The sequence below is a fragment of the Danio rerio genome, chromosome 9 (assembly GCF_049306965.1).
Source record: "Danio rerio strain Tuebingen ecotype United States chromosome 9, GRCz12tu, whole genome shotgun sequence".
Classification (NCBI taxonomy): Eukaryota; Metazoa; Chordata; class Actinopteri; order Cypriniformes; family Danionidae; genus Danio; species Danio rerio.
This window is the reverse complement of record NC_133184.1, coordinates 32,382,102-32,401,976: the sequence shown is the minus strand read 5'-3', so window position 1 is coordinate 32,401,976 and position 19,875 is coordinate 32,382,102. Positions and strand designations below refer to the sequence as shown.

At 37.5% G+C, this 19,875-nt stretch overlaps 1 protein-coding gene across 7 annotated transcripts in view; it reads right to left on the bottom strand.

The window, feature by feature from the left end:
* klf12b (Kruppel like factor 12b) overlaps positions 1-19,875 on the bottom strand; it is a 104,654-nt gene that overhangs the window by 68,394 nt on the left and 16,385 nt on the right. For 4 of the 7 annotated variants that reach the window (XM_073911454.1, XM_073911452.1, XM_068223264.2 and 1 more), the window contains one exon: positions 8,690-8,903. In XM_073911454.1, coding sequence (XP_073767555.1) covers positions 8,690-8,885 — 196 coding nt within the window. In that variant the 5' untranslated portion in view covers positions 8,886-8,903. Of the gene's footprint in view, positions 1-3,139; positions 3,329-3,482; positions 3,630-4,039; positions 4,199-8,689; positions 8,904-19,875 lie in introns of those variants that run through there. The other 3 variants (NM_001109865.2, XM_073911455.1, XM_068223265.2) reach the window with 3 other exon arrangements.

Here is a 19,875-nt window from a genome sequence, read left to right as displayed (position 1 = left end):
AATCGCTGATCCGCAATGGCCAGCAGGGTCCACTCGTATGGCCGGAGAGAGAGAGAGTTTTAATGGAATTCTCCGGCACAGCGTAAAGCAGAGGTGATAAGCAGATACGCTGTCCTCTGATTATTGGGTCCCATTATTGAGCTCTCTATCTGGCTGATTGCTATCTCGGTGCCAGGGATAAAATCCTCCAGTGCTCTTCTGATAGGGGCCATAGAGTCTAACAAATATACTTCACAAAGTCAATGAATCAAATTAAAGGCTGGGTTTTTATCAGAGCGTGTCCAACATGCTTGGATGGAGATACACAGTATATGTACAGTAGGCTCCATACAGTAAGGAGGATGACTCATATCTGATAAAATGATTTATTTGATCATAAAAAATCTGTTGCATGATCCTTCAGAAATCATTTTAATTAGCTGATTTATTGAAAAATTAAAACATAGTGCTCAGCATAACTGAGTAGAGCAAAGATAATAAAAAACCGGTAGGCATCGACATCCATAGTAGGAAAAAATCATCAACATTAATTATCAATGTTTCCAACATACTTACAAATATTTTCATTTGTGTTCAACAGAAGTAGCAGGATGAGTAAAAAAGCAGAAGTTGTGTGCAAACAATCACTTTAAGGGTGCTTTTACACTTGGCTCATCTGCCTGGACCATACCCAAGTTTGATTGTCTCCCCTTGCCACCTCCTCAGGTTGGTTTGTGTTCACACTATCTTTCACTATCACTATCACTTCCGAACCCTGGTACACTTGCGTGATCGAGCTGCTGTTTTGTTTTACAGCCGTTGCTAGCTGACGGTCACGAAAGCAAGCACCGAAATGAAAAGACGTCCGCACATAGCGGTCATTCTGCTTTTAACTTAAGCTTTTGGACATACAGAAAGCGACTCGGGTCCATCTGCCACAAAAAATTTATAAACATTCAGAACATCACACTGTCTGCAGAAGCTGTTTTTGGAGGAGACAAGCAGACATCACTGTGTATCACTGAGTTTGGCCTGGCTCAGTCCCACGCGTCACCAAGGTACGAAATGTGACACACACACACACACACACACGAACAAACGTTATGAAAACGATAGTTTGTTGTACAGTTGGCAGTTCACTTCCGTTATTTGGTATGATTGCATTCACATCAGATGTGAACCGTACCAGAGTTCGCATGAACCGTACCCCAGATCACCTCTTTCAGGCAGATTCGGGTACAGTTCACGGTTGCGCACCCGAGTTCAGAAAACACGTTCACACTAGCTAAACGCACCGTACTATGACGTCAAATGAACCCGGGTGCAGACCAAAAGTGCTAGTGTGAAAGCACCCTAAAGGTGCAGTATTTAAGTTTGACACCCAGTGGTTGAACTAGTCATTACATTCCTGGACCAAAACAAATGCAAGCGCAGGTTGCCAGATTGAAGAGCGAGTATGATCAAGCCAAAGGGTGATTTAAATCGCGTTCAAAATTAAAGCAACAACATGTGATAGAGGAATATTTTTATATTAAAAGAAGTTTTTGTTCTAACCAACAGCTAAAATAATATATTCCAAACGGTTTCTATTCCTTGCAGCTGAACAACAGGACAAACTGTGATCACTTCAGATAAACCTCATGTGCTCTATTCAGTGTTAAAAGCTATGATGTGAGTTTGAAGGCCATTTTATATGCCATCTATTGACATACTACTGAAAGCAAAATGAACCGTTTGAAATTGAACTTTAAAATGTGATTAAGCATCTACATATAATAATGTTAAAGAGGGTTAATATGTATAAATTAGATTATAAACCTTACCATTTCATGAGAGTGTATATTCTGTGCTTTTAAATGGCTGTATTTAAATTTCTGTCATGTTTCGTCTGGTGCAAACTGCCAAATTGCTTATCGCTGCAAATCTCATCACGTAGCGTGTTGTTATGACACAGGGTTACAATGTAACCTGCTCACCTGATGTTTACGTTTGTAATATTTATATTATTTGCTAATTAATAACCTCATGTGGAACTCTGAATCTGTGTCTCATTTCAGAGTCTGCTACTGTCCACCGGAGGTTGCATTTCAGTCACTGGCGCATGCTTTGAGAACCATTCCGAATGAATGAATGAAATACGCTGTTTTCCATCCAGGCAACCTGGGCTGCTGAAATATAATTGGTTAAACGGGCATTGGGCGGGTTTAAAGAACCAAAACAAAGACAGACATTTTCAAAGCAGAATGTAGACTTCAGCATTGTTTTCTGATAAACAAAAATGTTCACTTGGCATGTTTCTTTAATATCTGCAAACATCTTATTGTATTTTTATAATTTAAGTGTCAAAAACTTACAGCACCTTAAAAATCTCACTTTCATCAATTAAACTGATCACATCTGAAATGGATGTGCTAAACATGAAAAAGTTGCAAAAACAACTTGTTGGACGTTAATTTTGGACATGTTAAAATAAAAAATTGGTCAATCTGATTGTCTTCAGTGCTGCCTGTCTGTGTAAAGAATAAAATAAAAACTCACCGCCACAAGGCTGTGATGTTCTGGGTGGTTGCCAGGGCTTTGGCTGCGGTTGCTAAGGATGTTCTGAGTGGCTTGTAGCATGTTGCTATGCAGTTGCTAAGAGGTTATAGGTGGTTGCTAGGTGGTTACTTACTGACCCAAGACACACAAGTAAAAAACACACTCCTTCAAAAGAACCCTCAATCACTATAAACCTAAAGCTTTTAGACTCATTCTGTTGCTCTGCCAGGTGAACACCATAAATCTGATCACTAAGCACAACTCTCCACAACGAGCCACACAATCTGAGGCATCATTCAAATCTTTCACCATAAAAATGAGTTGCTTACAGAGCATTTGTGGCTAGCTTGACCTATAGTATCAGCAGCAATAGTATCATTTACTAGTGTTTTATCTGAGACACACACACATGCGCTCAATGTGTCCTGTAGCAAGGGTCTTAACCGCAGCAAGAGCATTAAATAACCTCATCTCTCTGGCAGAATAGCCTTGAGCAGCAGTGGCTGCCTCACAGTTTAAGGATGAGTGACCAACATTAGCACTGTGTAGAATCACACACACACATCAGAACACAGTTACCATACCAAAGTACACACATATACAAGCACACAGAGGATCCTACCTCCACCCACTGTTCCCCCCACACACACAAACACAAATGCACATCGACCTCCACACCACTCGAATGCCTTCGCTGTCAGCTGTGTCCAGGTCTGGCGTAATTGAAAAGAACAGCCACGGGCCAGCCCACAGACACAGCACACCAAGCCAGGAGCCCGTCACTGACAGCAAGCCATCAATACCAATGACTGTTCCTTGAGGAGCAGATGACATCCACGACACCACCCATGCAACACCCCGGCGCGCAGATACAAGCACTCGCCTCCCGCCCCCTTGCTGTCCGTCCCCCAGCACTCCAGTCTCTGATTCCTACCCCAGTTTGTCACCACAGTAACTCCACTCACCGGGAAGCCTGTCATCGCATCGGAGATACACGTGCCATCAGCAAACTCAAACACACACACACACTCTCTCACTCACTTACGCTCGTGCATGCATGCACTACGAACCAACGGGATCAAACTTTTTCGACAGCGGAACAGTGGCCACTCAGACCTCCTCCTCCTCCTCTTGCTTCTTTCCCTCGCACACACTTTTCTGACAGTGTGTCAATATTTAACCCAGAAAACCAGCTGGATGTTTTTTCCTTTTCTCTAAACAGCTTAATCAAACCCTATGCACAGTTTGAACTCACTTCAGACCACTTTACTGTGTAAGTGTGTAGCACTTACAGTACATTTCAAACTGAAAGGACAACACATGAAGAAGAAAAAAAATGACACCATGATTGTTATATCATACTGTGTCTTTGGTCACCTGCACTGTTCTGTAGGCTGCATCAGACTTGTCATTTGGCGTAACACAACAGTGACAGCTGAACAAGATGTACAGAGAACAGACAAACAAGCGAAACAGAAGCACTCAAAGAAGAACAGCGAAGGGGAATAAAATTTACACAGACCTGACCAGGAGCTGCAGAGCGACAGAAACTGTCTTCCTTATACAGTCCTCTCTGTCTGTCTCTCTCTCTCTCTCTCTCTGTGACTCCCTCCCCTCTCTGCTCCTCTCAGCTGCTCAGGGCAGTTCTCAGGAAATGAATGGGAGCTCACAGAGAACTGTTGTACTTGCAAATGACTTACCACGGTCACATGATCTGCTAAATGTAGGGTGGGCCAGTGGGTGGAGGCTTCATAAGCAAGAGAAGACAATATACTCTAAGCTTTAACAGCATGCATCGAATTACACGGGGCCCCTCGTGGGAGGTTTCCGACATGTCTCTGAGCCCAGGCAGCGGAGAGAGCTAGAGTACCTCCCCGTTTAAAGGGGAAGAGAGAGAGAGAGAGAGAGATTTCCTCACAAAAAGTGCCCTACTTAATATACATTGAGTTATACAATTAAAAGCACTTCACTATAGAAACATTAAAATCAATGTATTAAAACTTAAAATATTATATAAAATCATTAAAGATTATTTTGTATTTATAATTTTATTTTTTAATTGATGATTATGATGATGTAGCGCTGGGTGATTTTGCCTAAAAATTTGAAAAATTGACCAAGAAAATTTTGATAAATTAGAGGATCTGAATGACGATTTAGATTCATCGCCCAGCCCTATGATGATAATAATTACCCTATAACTGCCCCACTAAGAAAGAAAAGTTTTGGATAGCATTTCTTAACTCCTCATGTCACTAGTTAACATACTCAATGCATTTTTTTTTTCAACACATCCCATTATTTCTAATATAATAACCTCTACCAAATGGTTGATATGTCGGTTTATGGTAAAAGTACCAGAATTGATACATATACTATGAAAAATCTGGAAATAATAAGTGTAAATGTAAAAAAACATTTTTGAATACTAAATCATCTTTATTTTTTTAAATATGCCATAAAATATTTTCGATTTTCATTAAAAAAAAAAAATTCTTGTTTTTTTTTTTTTTACAATAAACCAAAACCAAGTGTAGAAATGCAACAGGATTACGTAAACCAACAATGCTGTGTAGTGTAAACCATTATTTAAAACAGTCATTCTTTAAATTACTTTATCAGTCATTATTTAAAACAGTCAAAATATGGTCAACCATTTAGTAGAGCAGGCAGTTAAAGGTATAATAATAATAAAACATTCAAAATAACAATAATAATGAATTTTGAAACATTTTAAATGTGTAAGACTAAAAATAAATGGGTTTATACTATTATTATTGTTGTTATTATTAATAAAAATAATATTTGCAACAGCAACACTTGATGCTGTACACTTATTGCCTTTATTATTGTTATCAATATACAGTGCAGATATTGAATCGGTGTCCCAGTACAAATATCTTGGAATTTTAATTGATGATACACTTTCTTTTAGTTCTCACATTCAGCAATTGGTGAAAAAATGAAAAGTAATTTTAGGCTTCTGTTTTCAAATTAAAAACTGCCTTTCAATTGATGCTACAAAGAAGCTGGTTGATGCAACATTTATGTTGATATTGGACTACAGTGATGTTATCTATATGCATGCTTCGTCTCACAGTCTACATGCATTGGATACTATTTACCATAGTGCACTAAGACTTATAACATTTTAAATCCCTCATTCATCTTTGTGCAATGTATACTGGGGTAGGCTGGTCTGCTTTGTCCATTCATGGGCTTAAGCATTGGTATATCTTTGTTTTCAAATCTATATTACATCAGAATTACATTTGTAAAAAAACCTGTCCTTAGCTATGGCTTTCGTTCACAGGTTGTTGTTTTTGACTGTCTGTTCCTAAAATGTGGACTGAGATGAGAAAAAAGCTTTTAAATACGCAGCACCTTGTGCATAAAATAATTGAATTGATTTCCCTAAAAGCTTTTAAAAAGAGTGTAACTGAATGAGAAATTGAAGCACAGGCTTGTAAATGTTTTGAATAGCTTGTTTGTCAATGTGTGATTTATGAAAAGTCATAAATAAAATTAAAGAGAAAAAAGGTGTGATTAATGTTAACTGTTAATTGATTGCTGTCTGTTAGACCCATGTGACTTGTATACTGCTTAATCTTGAGATTTTTAAAATAGTAACAACTATTATAAATATTATGATCGTCATCTTCATCAACAAATTTTGAAAACCTCTCAGAATTTAGGACTTATAGTCAGTTTTAAGATACTTGCCAATTAAAATATATATTTTTTAAATTCCTGAAAATGTGATTAAAAGTCTATGTTACAAGTTACATAATATAAACTTACTTAATTTCACTTAGTCACCAGACTTACATACTTTAGACTACAGACTCATCTCTACTGAAATTCAGCAGAAGCTATTTATTTCTATTCATCTAAGCACACATATGGGAACAAATTGTGAAGGCTTGACGGTGGTCTGTTCAAGAGGCAGCTCTGGTTTCAAGATGCAGATTCGCTCTTCCGGGAATCCTAATTAATGTATAGGAAACAGAGCTAATTTGCATCTCTGATAGACTTTGTGTTCCAAGCACACAAACACACGCTAATGGAGTTGATTAGGCTTTGAAGAATATGTTAGCCTTTACCTAATTCCCTTTGAAAATGTTCTTTAATATAGCAATTTTGTTATATACGTTTTGTAATGTTTCAAGAAAATCAAGCACTGTGTATTTGAAATTCATTTTACGCAATGGGAACTTGAATATTGGACAATTTAAATGTTTGGTTCACCCCAAAATAAATAATAATCTGTACATCGTAAGAACACAAATGGAGATACTTTCGATCAAATCTGAGGAATTTCTATCCCTTCACTGATAGTCTATTCAGCAGAAACTCTGATGCTTTAGAACAGTTGCAAAGAGATCAAAAATAAATCAAACCATTTAATCTAAGTCATCTGAAAAGACTTAAAGAGCCCATATTATACATGAAATAGGGTCATATCTTGGATGTAAGTGTCTCCAACAACAGTTTAATATGCATGCAAGGTCAAAAAACACTTTCATGGTCTTATAATCTGCATTTATTTTTACTTAATTATCCCAGCGACTCCTGTATGAATCGTTCAGGGATTCATTTGTTCCCAAACCCCTCCTTAGCGCGAAGCTTATCTGCGCTGATTGGACCGATGACAGTCTGTTGCGATTCGTCGACTGCCTTCAGTCAGAGAATGAAATGCCAAACAGCTAATCAGCAATATAAAAGTAATCACAGTTCATACACGCTTGATAGTGTAGGCGTGTAGGACTATGGACTTAAAAATACAGATGACTAACTATTTTATTGAACAAAAACTCCAAAAACAGTTGAGGAGATCTCCTAGCTTCTCACTCTGCTCTTTTCACAGACACATACACACATATTGCACACACTCACACACACACACACATACGCACTTAACCCTGCTCCTGACGACAACGCGCGTGCACACACACACACACACACACGCACACAAACACACACACCTCCGGACGACAGCGCGCGCACACGCACACACAGACACACACACTACTCCCCGTCCACGGAGCTCCGTTAACAAAGCAGCACGCGTCGCGTTTTTAACGTGACTTTGCACGCGATAAGAGAATATAGCCAGTTAACCTGATACAGTACACGCGGTTACAAGTAACAAATCACAACTAAATACATTTGCAAGCTAGAGTCAACGAGGCAACTTTAATCGCACGTACTTACACTTGAGAAATGGAGGAAGAAACCCATCCTGACGTCTATCAGTAAGTTACTCTTTACTGATTCTTCCTTTAACAAACGCAGATGAAGTATTCTTTGTAGCATGTAGTTTCCAGAAGTTTCCAGTAGTTTCCAACTGCTTGGCTATAATGCTGAGGTTTCATCTTTGGGTAGAGACTCAATATATCCATCTGCAGTGTGACTTCAATCGACCGGCATGTTTGTGTGTGTGTGTGTGTGTCTGGGTTTCTGCGTCAGAGGGCGGGGCGGGGAAATCTCCCGGGTTTGCGCGTGCACGTGAATAACTTGGTTTCGTTCGTACGTCATGGCGAAACACCTAATGAATCGGTATCAAGGCGACTCGTTTGAAGCACTATGAGTTGACTCTTTTTTTAGATGAATCAACCGTTTTTAACACTGTACACTAACAGATTTAAGCCTTAGCTGGATACTCCACTTCACTTAGAGCTGTGTTACACACTACATGGAGGGGAATTTTCAAAAACCCATAATATGGGCTCTTTAATATGATTATGGTGCATGATATGACACGATTGTTCACATTTAAACACTGAGCAGAAAACAATGTTTACATTATTCATACTTGGCCTTGAGTGAACATACATTGAGCAGAGGCAAAAAGTCACTGAAATAATCCTTTAAAAAAGTTTTGATAGCATCCCTAACTTTGTTACCTAAACTAATTAATTTTTAACACAAAGGTACCGCACATCAAAAAACGAAATTTGCTTGAAGCTCTCAGACTTAGAATGAAATATGAAACATTGATCTCTGCAAAACAGATCCCATTTTCATCATACAAACGTTAAAATAATTATGCAATCTATCAATACATGATCATCCGTGTGAATTACTCAGGAGAAAACAAAGACTTTTATCACTGTGGTTGATGAAATGTGCATTGAATGTCGCTCTGATGCTTCTTTATGAAATGCCATACCTCCCAGCTGCAGCCTCTGACAAGAGTGGCAATTTCCCCAGCAATAATGACATCTCGAGGAAGCTGTCCTGCTCTGCCCGCACACCCAGCCCAGCCTGGCACACAAAGGGTCCTGGCATGTCTTGTAAAGGGCTGAACTGGAATCAGGCGTTCCAGTGGGAGGGTGAGCCATGTATGGATTCCTGCCAGGGAACATGGCCCCATCTTAGCTCCCCTGCAAAGAGGAGGCAGAAAGAAAGACATTAAAAAAAAGAGTGAACACCCTTGATTACAGCTGTGGCACTGAGAAAACCCAAGGCGATTAGGTGGGCTCCAATGTCCGTGTTTACCACGGTTAACTACACAGCAGGCAAACAGTTGCTGTAAAGTGATAAGATTAACCAAGCCCACGTAGGCCAACATACGCACATTTACACATCGACCATAAATTACACGCTAACAAAGATTTTGGTTCCACCAGCATTGTCCAAAGTATAGATGTGAATGTCATCCCTCCAGCAATTCTAATATTTCACCACTGAAAAAGACATGTTCATTTGAACGAGATGACCTTCTCTCTTGTGTGAATCACAGAAAGAGATATTTCGCAGACTATCCAAACTGCTCGTTTCTACACAACATGCTTGTAAGCATATGTGACCCCCTTTGTGAAACCATGGCTAAAGTAAAAATCTATGTCCGATAAAAACAACAAAGTTTTATAGCCATAAAATGACAAAAAATTGTATTTCTGTTTGTTGCAGAAATGATAGATTAATTATCAAGGTTTTGAGAGTACTATTTACATTTTTAACATGATAAATATTGAAATTAATAATTTTATCAACATTATGTCTTGTAGAGTTGGTTGTTTGTTTAATTGTTTTGATAAGACAAAATGTCAAGAACGGTTCATTTTGTTTTAAACATCAACAAGTGTCAAGCAAACCCACTTATTTTAGATTCATTTTATGGCTGATACACCACAAAATAATTTGGTTATATATCATACTGATGCTATGCGTTGATGAATTCTCTGTTTGACAAGTCGGCAGTTATGAAACACGAGGAACTGAAAGATAATAGTTTAATAATGTGATTTTAATCTGTTTAAATTATGAAATAACCATTACAACCATTATTTTAAAGGATGACGAGCAAGACTTATTTTTGGGATGAAACTGCATAGGAATTTGAAGGAAAGTTTGATAAATATAACAGTATTTATCATTTATATTTTAAATATTTATCAATTTACATTTACATTTATATCATAAGTAAAAATTTATAAACAGTTTCTATTGATATTTGATTTTATAAATTAACCAGCTGTATCTCACCCAATAATTCAATTGTTCATACTGTGTGCTTTTTGTATCATCACATCACAAATATCAGACCTCTTTTTAAAAAACTTTAACTTTAATTTTCCCATAAATGTTTTAAATATCGTTGAAAATGTGAGAATCTCAGATTTCATTTGATGTGTGACACATTGTTAGGATAATTGTTGTTTTGATTTATTGTAATTTTAAATACAAGCTGTTCTTTAAATTAGAATTTCTCAAAAATATTTTTCTGTGTCTAAGTCAGTCAAAATTAAAGATATCAATGTTATATTTTCACAGAATATTCTTTACATTGTGCAAATTATTTGTTAAAAACTGTGAATGACAAAGAAAAGACTTTAGCTGGGTTTTCACAGAGTGGGTCACATATCCTAGCTTAATAATGGAAGCTAAACTGAATGCTGGATTACCTTGCTTTAAACTGCTCATTATTTAACGAAGGTTAACATTTAATATTGGCTAAACATTTGCTAACATTTCACACTGTATTGTCAACAGTGTCACTGACTGGATGAACAAATGCAACCAATTTACAATGCTCTAATTATTTATTGCCAACTGCTATAAAGTATTTTGTATGTGTGAGAGTGTGTGTTTTTTCCAAAAACAAAATGCATTGGTATTCTTTATACTAATAGCAGCATTTTCACATCAAACATTTAAAATTTTTTCCCATGAATGCTAAAATCATTCAGATGATAAAATAATCAATAACATAAATAATCCATTCCCTTACAACTTAAAACAAAACAATTACCCCCTGCTCTACTATAAGGAGCTAGTTTATGACAAAGGCAGCAGTGAGGCTATTAATAAACAACGTATTAAGTGGTCTGGTTTAAGGCAGAGAGTAGAATCTGGGAAATGTGTTGATGAAGCATTATCCACACAGATTACCCGGCTGCAGGAGCAACCTGGTCGCTGTGCAATAAATGCACCCCTGCTGGGTAACTTACTGCTGTCTGTAAGCCTGCTCTGTGTGTTAGGCAAAAAACAAAAAAGAAGGAATTACTTCACACTATTTGACTGTCAAATTGGTCTGAAACTTTAATATCACAATGACATTATGTGCGCATCCTTTATAGGTGTTTGAAATATGCCACTATGGCAATGTATTTTGTTTTGGCATACTTAATAAAAGGCTAGATATTCTAAAATCAGTATCTAAGATTCAAAGTGAAATAAGATTACACCTTGATTAGAAATCAGATTACAGAGAGGTAGACTCAGCACCCAAATCTAAAAGCTCATTTAAAAAAAGGAAATTCTTATGATGAAAAGGTCATAATACATTGTATTAAAACCATCCAAGTCGGATTTTTGCACTAAGGTTATAACAGCATTCTGTGAACTATCGTAGCTTAAGAATAGTGCTAATGATTACATTTCAATGTGAAGTCAATTACATTAAAGGTCGTGTGAATTGTTTTGAAATGGGCATGTTTTATGGGATGTTTGATGTAATCTCAACTGGAACACGAAGAGAGGGTGGGGCATAGAGTAGCTTTTTCCCTTTATAAAACAGCCAATAGTGTTTCATTTTATCAAAGCTCTGCAAGTAAGGGTTGAGCTCAAGTGCATCTAATGAAAAAAAAAGCGTTTTGAAAGGGGCGTTACAAGTCAAATATTAAAGAGCATTTCATTGGTCAATATTTGATGAGAAATTTGAGTATGAGATGAAGTTGATCATTTAGGCAGCAGTGACGAACTGCAAGCTTTAGATGTTTCTATTTGGTTTATATTTTTTAAATTCTAATTTTGTCACAGTCACATATATATCCTTAAAACTAACATACTGATACTAACCTGTAAAAAACTTAATTTTAATTGCATGGGACCTTTCAACCATGATGTTCTTCATGTGAAAAACAATATTTTGTGTATAAGAGAAAAGGTTCTTTAGGAAACCACCAATGAAAAAAAAAAAAATTATAGAGTGCACTACAATTCTGTCCAGAAGGCTCAGTTTTCTTCTGAAATGTCAATTCAACTAAAGTTTAGTCTCAAATGATTGACTACCCTTTTATGTTTACAGATATTTAATTTAAAAATGATTTTGTTATATGAGCCAGCATCACTATTATTATTGGTCATGTTGTGGTTTATGACCTGTACTCAGTGCAAATACCATAATCACACATGATGTTTCAATTAATGCAACTTGTAAAGGAAACCGCAGTACTATAGTTTAAGATGTGATCACATTCATAATTTTAGCGCATCAGAGATTCATCAGAGATTCATCAAGACAAAAAAAAAAAAAACTCTACAGTAGTCAACAACTAAAGTGGATTAAAGCCTTGAATTAAATATGTCCCAAACCAATCCACTTGTTAAGTGTGACGTCACACGAAGTGGCTTCCAGGTCTAAGAGGGTCCAATTGCTCAAACTGTACAGGGAGGCTCAACAAATGGTAATAACCAACGTTTACAAAGCAATGTATTACTTTCCAAAATCACAATCGTAATATATCTATCCATGCCTAATATACGATGGCCAAAAAGGGATTAATTATTTACAAATTGTAAAAATATTGGTGTCTGTGATGCAGTAAGTCCAGAGACTGTTGTGTACACCATGATTTTATATAATATTCATTTAGATGTTTGAGATGAGTAAAGAGTAGTCATGAACCAATATTTTCTTAATTCAAATGAGCAGCGGCTTGAAACCGGAAACGGTACTTCATACGTCACTACTTAAAGGTTCAAGACACCCTGGAGTACTTTTTTTGAGAGTTCAACATATTTGTGTGTGTTAAGACAACGTTAGCACCTTCAACTTTAATTGTGGGGAAAACTGAATAATTTGGAGCTTTTGTCACCTAATTTCATCTTCCGGGGTTAAAATCATTTTTGGGGCGGGATCCAAATCTGTGAAGTTGCATGAATTTGGTAGGGAAGTGATGACGCGCCAGTTTCTGTGAGACCCAATGACTGCTTAAGACCATGTTTGCACATGCCACGGATCGTATGTTTGCTTCCATGATCTGTGGGGTTTGTTGCATGTTTTCCCTGTGATTCTGTCAGGGGCGATACAGTAAAGCTGCTGGTTTTCAGCAAGCATTTTGGTCTAAAAAGATGGATGAGAATTGGAGAATAGTGATCTTTGTCTTTTATCAGTTCAGTTTTTTACCATTCAGACACAACACCTTTATCCATGCTGCTGTGTTCACCCATGCATGTTTAAAATCGTCCAGATTACTGGCAGGGCTAATGGTTGGAATAGACAGGGCAAGAGACCTGCAGTACTGCTATCCACTGTGTCTACATTCAGACCCAGTGATTAAGAAGGAGAGAAGTCCATTTATAGTGTTTATATAAGGATGATTATCTTTATGGTGCTATGACAAATTGTGGTTATGTATATATGAAATTTCGAATAACAAATGTAGCAGAGTATTAAATTATTTACTGTTTATTTCTTTGTATTTTAACTTTATAAACTACAAAATCATGCGTCTCCTCATGGTTTGTGTCTCATTTTGTGAGTCAACTGACAACAGTTATCCGCTTCCCTCTTTTTCCCCTGCTCTGCCAGCCACGCCCACTCCTCCCTCTGCTCGCAGAGCTCCACACCCATCTCTGAGCATTTTTAAAAAAATCCTGAGGTAGACTTGAACCGAAGAGGGGGGTTTCATGACCCTTTAACAAGCGGTTGTATCAAATGTTCTTGTCTTAAAAGAACATTAAACAACTTTTTTGAGCCACTTCAAATATTTACTACGGTAGAGTCTACTGACACTACATAGAGCTTAATATCTAGGGACCAAAAAAAAATACAGATATAAAAAGACAGGTATGTCCTTTTCCTACTCTATATAGTTAGCAACCACTAAAACACCTTAGCAACCACTAAAACACCTTAGCAACCACTGAAACACTATAGCAACTGCAAAGCAATTACCTGGCAACCACCCTAGCATCAAACACCAGAGACATTGTCTTTTTTTAAAAGTTTTGTTTTGAAAAATCCACAAGTTCACGGAAATCCCCCCAAAAGACTCATAGATGGACCATCAAAATGGAATCAGGGACTTGAGGTCAATGGTTTTATTTCTTAACTAGTATTAAAAAACACAAAAAAATAATCGTTGCATGAAGTCTGTGCTAAACCAAGCAGTCTTTTCTTTCCTAACAAGTGCATTATTCAAGTAAATGTTCTTCAGTGTGGAGTTCAGAAGCACATGACATGTTCATCCTCGGGGGCCAGGGCTCTTCAGTAGGCAGTGTGTGTATTTATGTGTGTGCTTCCACCTGCACAGACCCTGGCTGTTTAGAGGGGGCTTTGGCTGGTGTGGCTGCAGGGTCTGAATCGGGTCTGCATCTATGTGCTGTGGCCAAGGTCAGAGCAACACTTCGGGGCAGAGGCAGAAGCAGGGGCAGGAGCGGGGGCGGCTGCCTAAACACCACCACCACCTCCTCTGTGTCCAATAGCAACTGCATCTGCATCTACTAAATAGCTAACACAGGCACAAACACACACTGAAGCATATACAGTAGATCACTGCTGATGTTTGTGGACATACACAAACACACTACTGGGTAAATGGAGCTTTGTGAAAGACAGTTGTGAAAAGCGAGAGCAGGCTGGGTATTATGTGATCTGTGCTCAGATCTATTACCTGGATCGTTTTCCTTCACAGGGCCTGACTTAGCGTAGGCGGGGCTGACATTTAACCCCCAGCGAACCGCTAGCCACCTGAGCATTGCAATTGGCTTGATACAACTTCCCAACTTCATTAATTAATAATAAACTGTTATTTCAAGGTGCTTTTAGGCAACTGCACATGAAGCATATGGCAGTTAACTTAGACAGTACAGTTTGAGATAAAGTGCTTCCAAACTTAGTGGGCAGCCTATCGAAAAACTTTTAAAGGTATTACTGTGAGGCTTCCAATGCAAGGACTTTTCTGTAGGCAAGTGGTGGAACTATGCCTTCCAAGAAATGCTCACCAAATGACTAATTTGAAAATTATTCCAAGACTGAAAAATGTAGCAAAAAAACAGTTATATTACAGTCAACGCTAAATGTGAATTAACATTGGCAAAATTTTGCAAGCTAATAAGTACATTAGTCAATACAATGGATCCATGTGACCATAAAAATGACCATATGTAGCCCACAAAACACACTGTAGTTTATATATTCTTTATATTTATATATTTTTATTATTTATATATATATATATATATATATATATATATATATATATATATATATATTTTTTTTTTTTTTTTTTTTTTTTGAGTATCAAACTATAAGCTTAGCTAACCATAAAACCTAAAACTATTGAAATCAACTGTGATATTTGTCTCCTGTGAAGTGCTGTCTGTGCATGTACTGTATAGTTGCCGAACAGCATGCCAAATTAGTTAAGTGGCAGTTAGGATGCTGCCTAGAAGAGTTTATGAATACAGTGGGCAGCATCAAGTATGGCTATTGAATAGGTTTTGAAAGAAAAAAATATTAACTAAAATAATGTTTTTAAAAAATAAAGAAATGTGTAATTCAGTGTTCAGCATAACTGAGTACACCCCATTTTGAAAATAAATATTTTAATCCATTTCTCAGTGAATATAGGAAATGTACTTTGGTGCATTTAAACAAAACAGATTTATTAAACAGATTTATTAAAACTCTTTTTTAGTCACCAAACATATTTAGAAATTAAAAAATAATACAATTAAATTCAAGCAAAATATTGCAAAAAAATGACAACCTACAAAATTTCAACTAAATTTTTCGATTTTTTGGTTCTCTCGATTTTTTCATCTTTTAAAAATTTGTATTTAATATTTTTCTATGACATAAATTTGGGAGTACTCGTTTTTGGACAGTTATCGTAAGTTATTTTATTAGATAAGCTCAAGATTTGGTTTCAGTACTGACTAATCTAAGGTATATGCACAAATATAATATTGTATAGCATTCAAAAGAGATTTGTGTGGGGTGTACTTATATATGCTGAGCTCTGTATATTTCCTGTGTGAAGTTCTGTCTGTGCAACACACTGTATTGTTGCCACACAGCATGCTCAACTAGTCACGTGGCAATTAAGATGCTGCCTTAGAAGACAGCTGTTTATAAATGCTGTGGGCACAATCAAGCATGGCTATTGACTAGGTTTTGGAAAAAAAATTGATTAATTAAAATAATGTTTAAAAAAACATTTACGATATGTCTACTATATAGTAAGATTGACTGTAGTAACATTACATTGGGTCCGAGTATTAAAATGAGGAGCCTTCTATCGATTCACCTGTTCTTAACACAATACAATACAACACAATAGATCTATGCAGGGCTGTGCCCGGTCAGTATCTGGATGGGAAACCACATGGGAAACTAGGTTGTTGCTGGAAGTGTTGTTAGAGAAACCAGCAGGGGGCGCTCAACATGTAGTCTGTGTAGGTCCTAATGCTCCAGTATATTGATAGGGACTCTATACTGCTTAGGGAGCGCTATCTTTTGGAAGAGACGTTAAATCGAGGTCCTGACTTTGTGTGGTCGTTAAAACAATCTCAGGTTGTCCTTCGTAAAAAAAAAAAGTAGGGCTATCCTGGCCAAATTTGCCCACTGGCCTCTGTCCATAATGGCCTCCTAACCATACCCATATCTTAATTAGCCATAACCACAATTAGTCTCCTCTCCACCAATCAGCTGGTGTGTGGTCTGCAGTCTGGTGCTACATGGCTGCCGTTGTGTCATCCAGGTGGATGCTGTACACAGGCGGTGGTTGAAGAAATTCCCCCCAAAAAATGTTTAAAGCGCTTTGAGTGTCCCGAAAAGAGTTATATAAATGTAAGGAATTATTATTATTATTACTACAGTTCAACTGTAGTTCCTATGTAAGAAGCTATGGGCAATTTCATTGGGCAGTTTAAGCTGAGTTGAGTGTAAATGCAGTGCTAATCAACCTATCATAATGACCAATACCAGCCCCTGTCATCATCTGAACAGCCAAATACTGTATACAGAGCGCGCCCATCACCCAACCCCACGGACACAAGGGAGAGCACTGGGTTTGTGTTGAACCTTTTGTTGCTCTTACCCCAGCCAGCAGCCTTGGTTTAGTAGAGGAGAGACCTACCCTTGTTTCCAAGCAGCTCCACCCCTCCCACCCAGGCTCAGGGTTGGGAACAGCCAGTGCTGTTCATTGTGGGGGCTTTCGGTACACGGAGGAGGCTGCCAGCAGGTAGCCATGGCAACAACATTGCTTTCACTCTCTACTTTTTTGTGCTTTAAAAGGGGACTGTGGAGAATTGGAGGGGCCCTCATCACAGGCCAAATTAAAGAGGTCACAGTCATTTGCTGGCACCAGTTGAAATAATCATAGAGACGGATGTGTTGCAAAGCAACGGTGAAATGGAGGGGAAAAAAACGAGCATATTAAATAGACAGCTCGTTCAATTGTAATATGATTAATTTATGTTGCAAGTGGGAAATTGAAAGAGAAATTACAAGAAATGCATTTGTCAGAAGAGTTCAGGGCAATTATGTGCAAACGCATTCTGCATTAGCATGAGGGAATGGCATTCTTTTCAGAAAAGAGTTGTTTGGGAATGCAAACACCTAACTTTAACAAGAAGTGCAGGCAATCTTTCAGCAAACACCTCAAATCAATAAGCAAGAGTACTATTTACTCAAACACTACATGTTTACAATCAGGGGAGATTGACGGCTCTGAAATACTTGCAGCATTTCTGATTTTTAGAAAATGTCTAGTATTTTGAATGAGCCAAACCTTATAATCCAGATCATGTATATTTACATTTTGGCAAAGGTTACAATTCCACAAGCCGCAAAACCCTCGACTCTGACTGAGTCTATTTCCTGTATTTTCATCAGCTTTTAGTGTCTTTAACTCAGTGCTGGTGTAAAACAGGAAAACCGATATCACTGTAAAACTCTGGAATGTCTCAAATTGGTGAAGGCTGTTTTGACTTTATGATACTGACCAGGGTAAGTCACTCAAAGCTGCTTATTTTTAGTTGGATTTTTCTGAACTTAATCAGGAGTGGGATTTGATTTACTGCCAATGTAAATCAAACACTCAAAGAGGTGCATGCAGCCAAGAGAGGGGTGAATTGCTGGAAAACATATATATAACAATTGGATTACATCACAACCAAACCATTTCTATTTTTACATGCTGATTAAACACCATTTGTCATATCAGGAATTTCCAGAGGTGAGCTCCAAAACTGGACGTAAGACTTCCTGTTCACGCAAGAACAGTTCATTTATGTTATAGTACACTTTAAGAACCATTTCTTGGCAAAAGTGTTCCATTAAGCTGACATACAAGGTTATTTTGGGTTAATCCCGTAATGCTCACTTTTTCAATAATTAAAAAAAAGTGTGTGATTTAGCTTTTTTGTACATGGGACAGGTCTGAAAAATTTAGGAATGATGTCTTGAAAGTATAAATTCTAAATTACTGGCACTTTTTGTAAGAAATAGAAGTTTTTAGGGATGCACCGATATGGATTTTTTGGCCGATACCGATAACTGATAATTCTTCAGACTTGGAGGCCGATAGCCGATATATATGGGCCGATAATTATAAATAATTCAAAATGTTATATTTTTACACAGCAAACTTCATAAAAGCTGAAACTCCGCTCTTTTGAACTGAATAGCCTATACTCAAAGCAAAAAAGCTATGATTTCTAAATTGCAAGGTGATTATAAAGACCTATAATCACCATTTCAGCATGCAAAAAATACATTATTTCATTTTCTTCATAGCAAATTAACAGGCAAATTGACTGTTGCATAAAATTACAAAAGGTTAAATAACAAAATGGGATTTAATCAACAGGCAAGTAAAATATATTTTAAACAAAATAAAAATGAAAGAGCTAAGGACTAAAACCAGCTCAAATGTTCTTGAATAAAACGGGTTACAGTAATGTACATGTGTACAAATATGTCATGTCCGTAAAAGCCTTTTTTAGAGGTGTTTTGGCAGCTCTGAGCCACGGTACAAGTGAAAATCTAGATACAGAATGCATTATTTTAGAAAATACGGCATAAATTCATCCTATTTGGCTATTCTTTTGAACATGTAGCATCAACGCTTCTGTGTTTGTTCTTGCTGTCAATCGCTGGAATAATGATCGATGAAAAGTTTATGATAAACCCCTATGAGGGCGCAGATTTGCCCTCGGATTTTGATACAAACCTGATCACTGAGCTCAGATGGCTTAATGACAAACACAGAGCAGAATATAAAGACAGACTGTATGGCCCGTTTGCTGGATTCAGTGACCGGTGCACCTAGGCTCTCCCCTGTTGTCAATCTGTGAAGGCTCAAGGCTGTGAGATCTATGTGTGTGCGCGCGCGGTGAAAGCTCTCACGCGCGCTCGTTATAATCAATATGAATATTACATCTTACATCAACAACACATGGGAAGCAACGCGTTGATTAATAATTATATTAGATTAAAAACCTTTCGTAAAGTTTTTGTTTAGCACGTCACGTGTGCAGGTCAGTTTGGTGTGTGTGTGTGTGTGTGTGTGTGTGTGTGTGTGTGTGTGTGTGTGTGTGTGTGTGTGAAGCGAAGAGGGAGAGACAGAAAAGAGGAGCGCTTTTTTCCCAATGAGACCAAGTAACACGGGTCCTTGTTCATTCACCGGCTGCAACTAAAAGAGTTCACCCCGAAACTAATATTATTCGGCTCTGGAGTAATAAGTAAATCTCCCTGCTATCTCTAACACAACAAAGAGACAGAGCAGGAAAGGTTTTCATATATGTAATATTTTTTTCTGATGCGATTTGAAGCAAAATACACAATGGCACTCAATCAAACATATCTACAATGATAAGGATAATGGTTACTTACTGAGT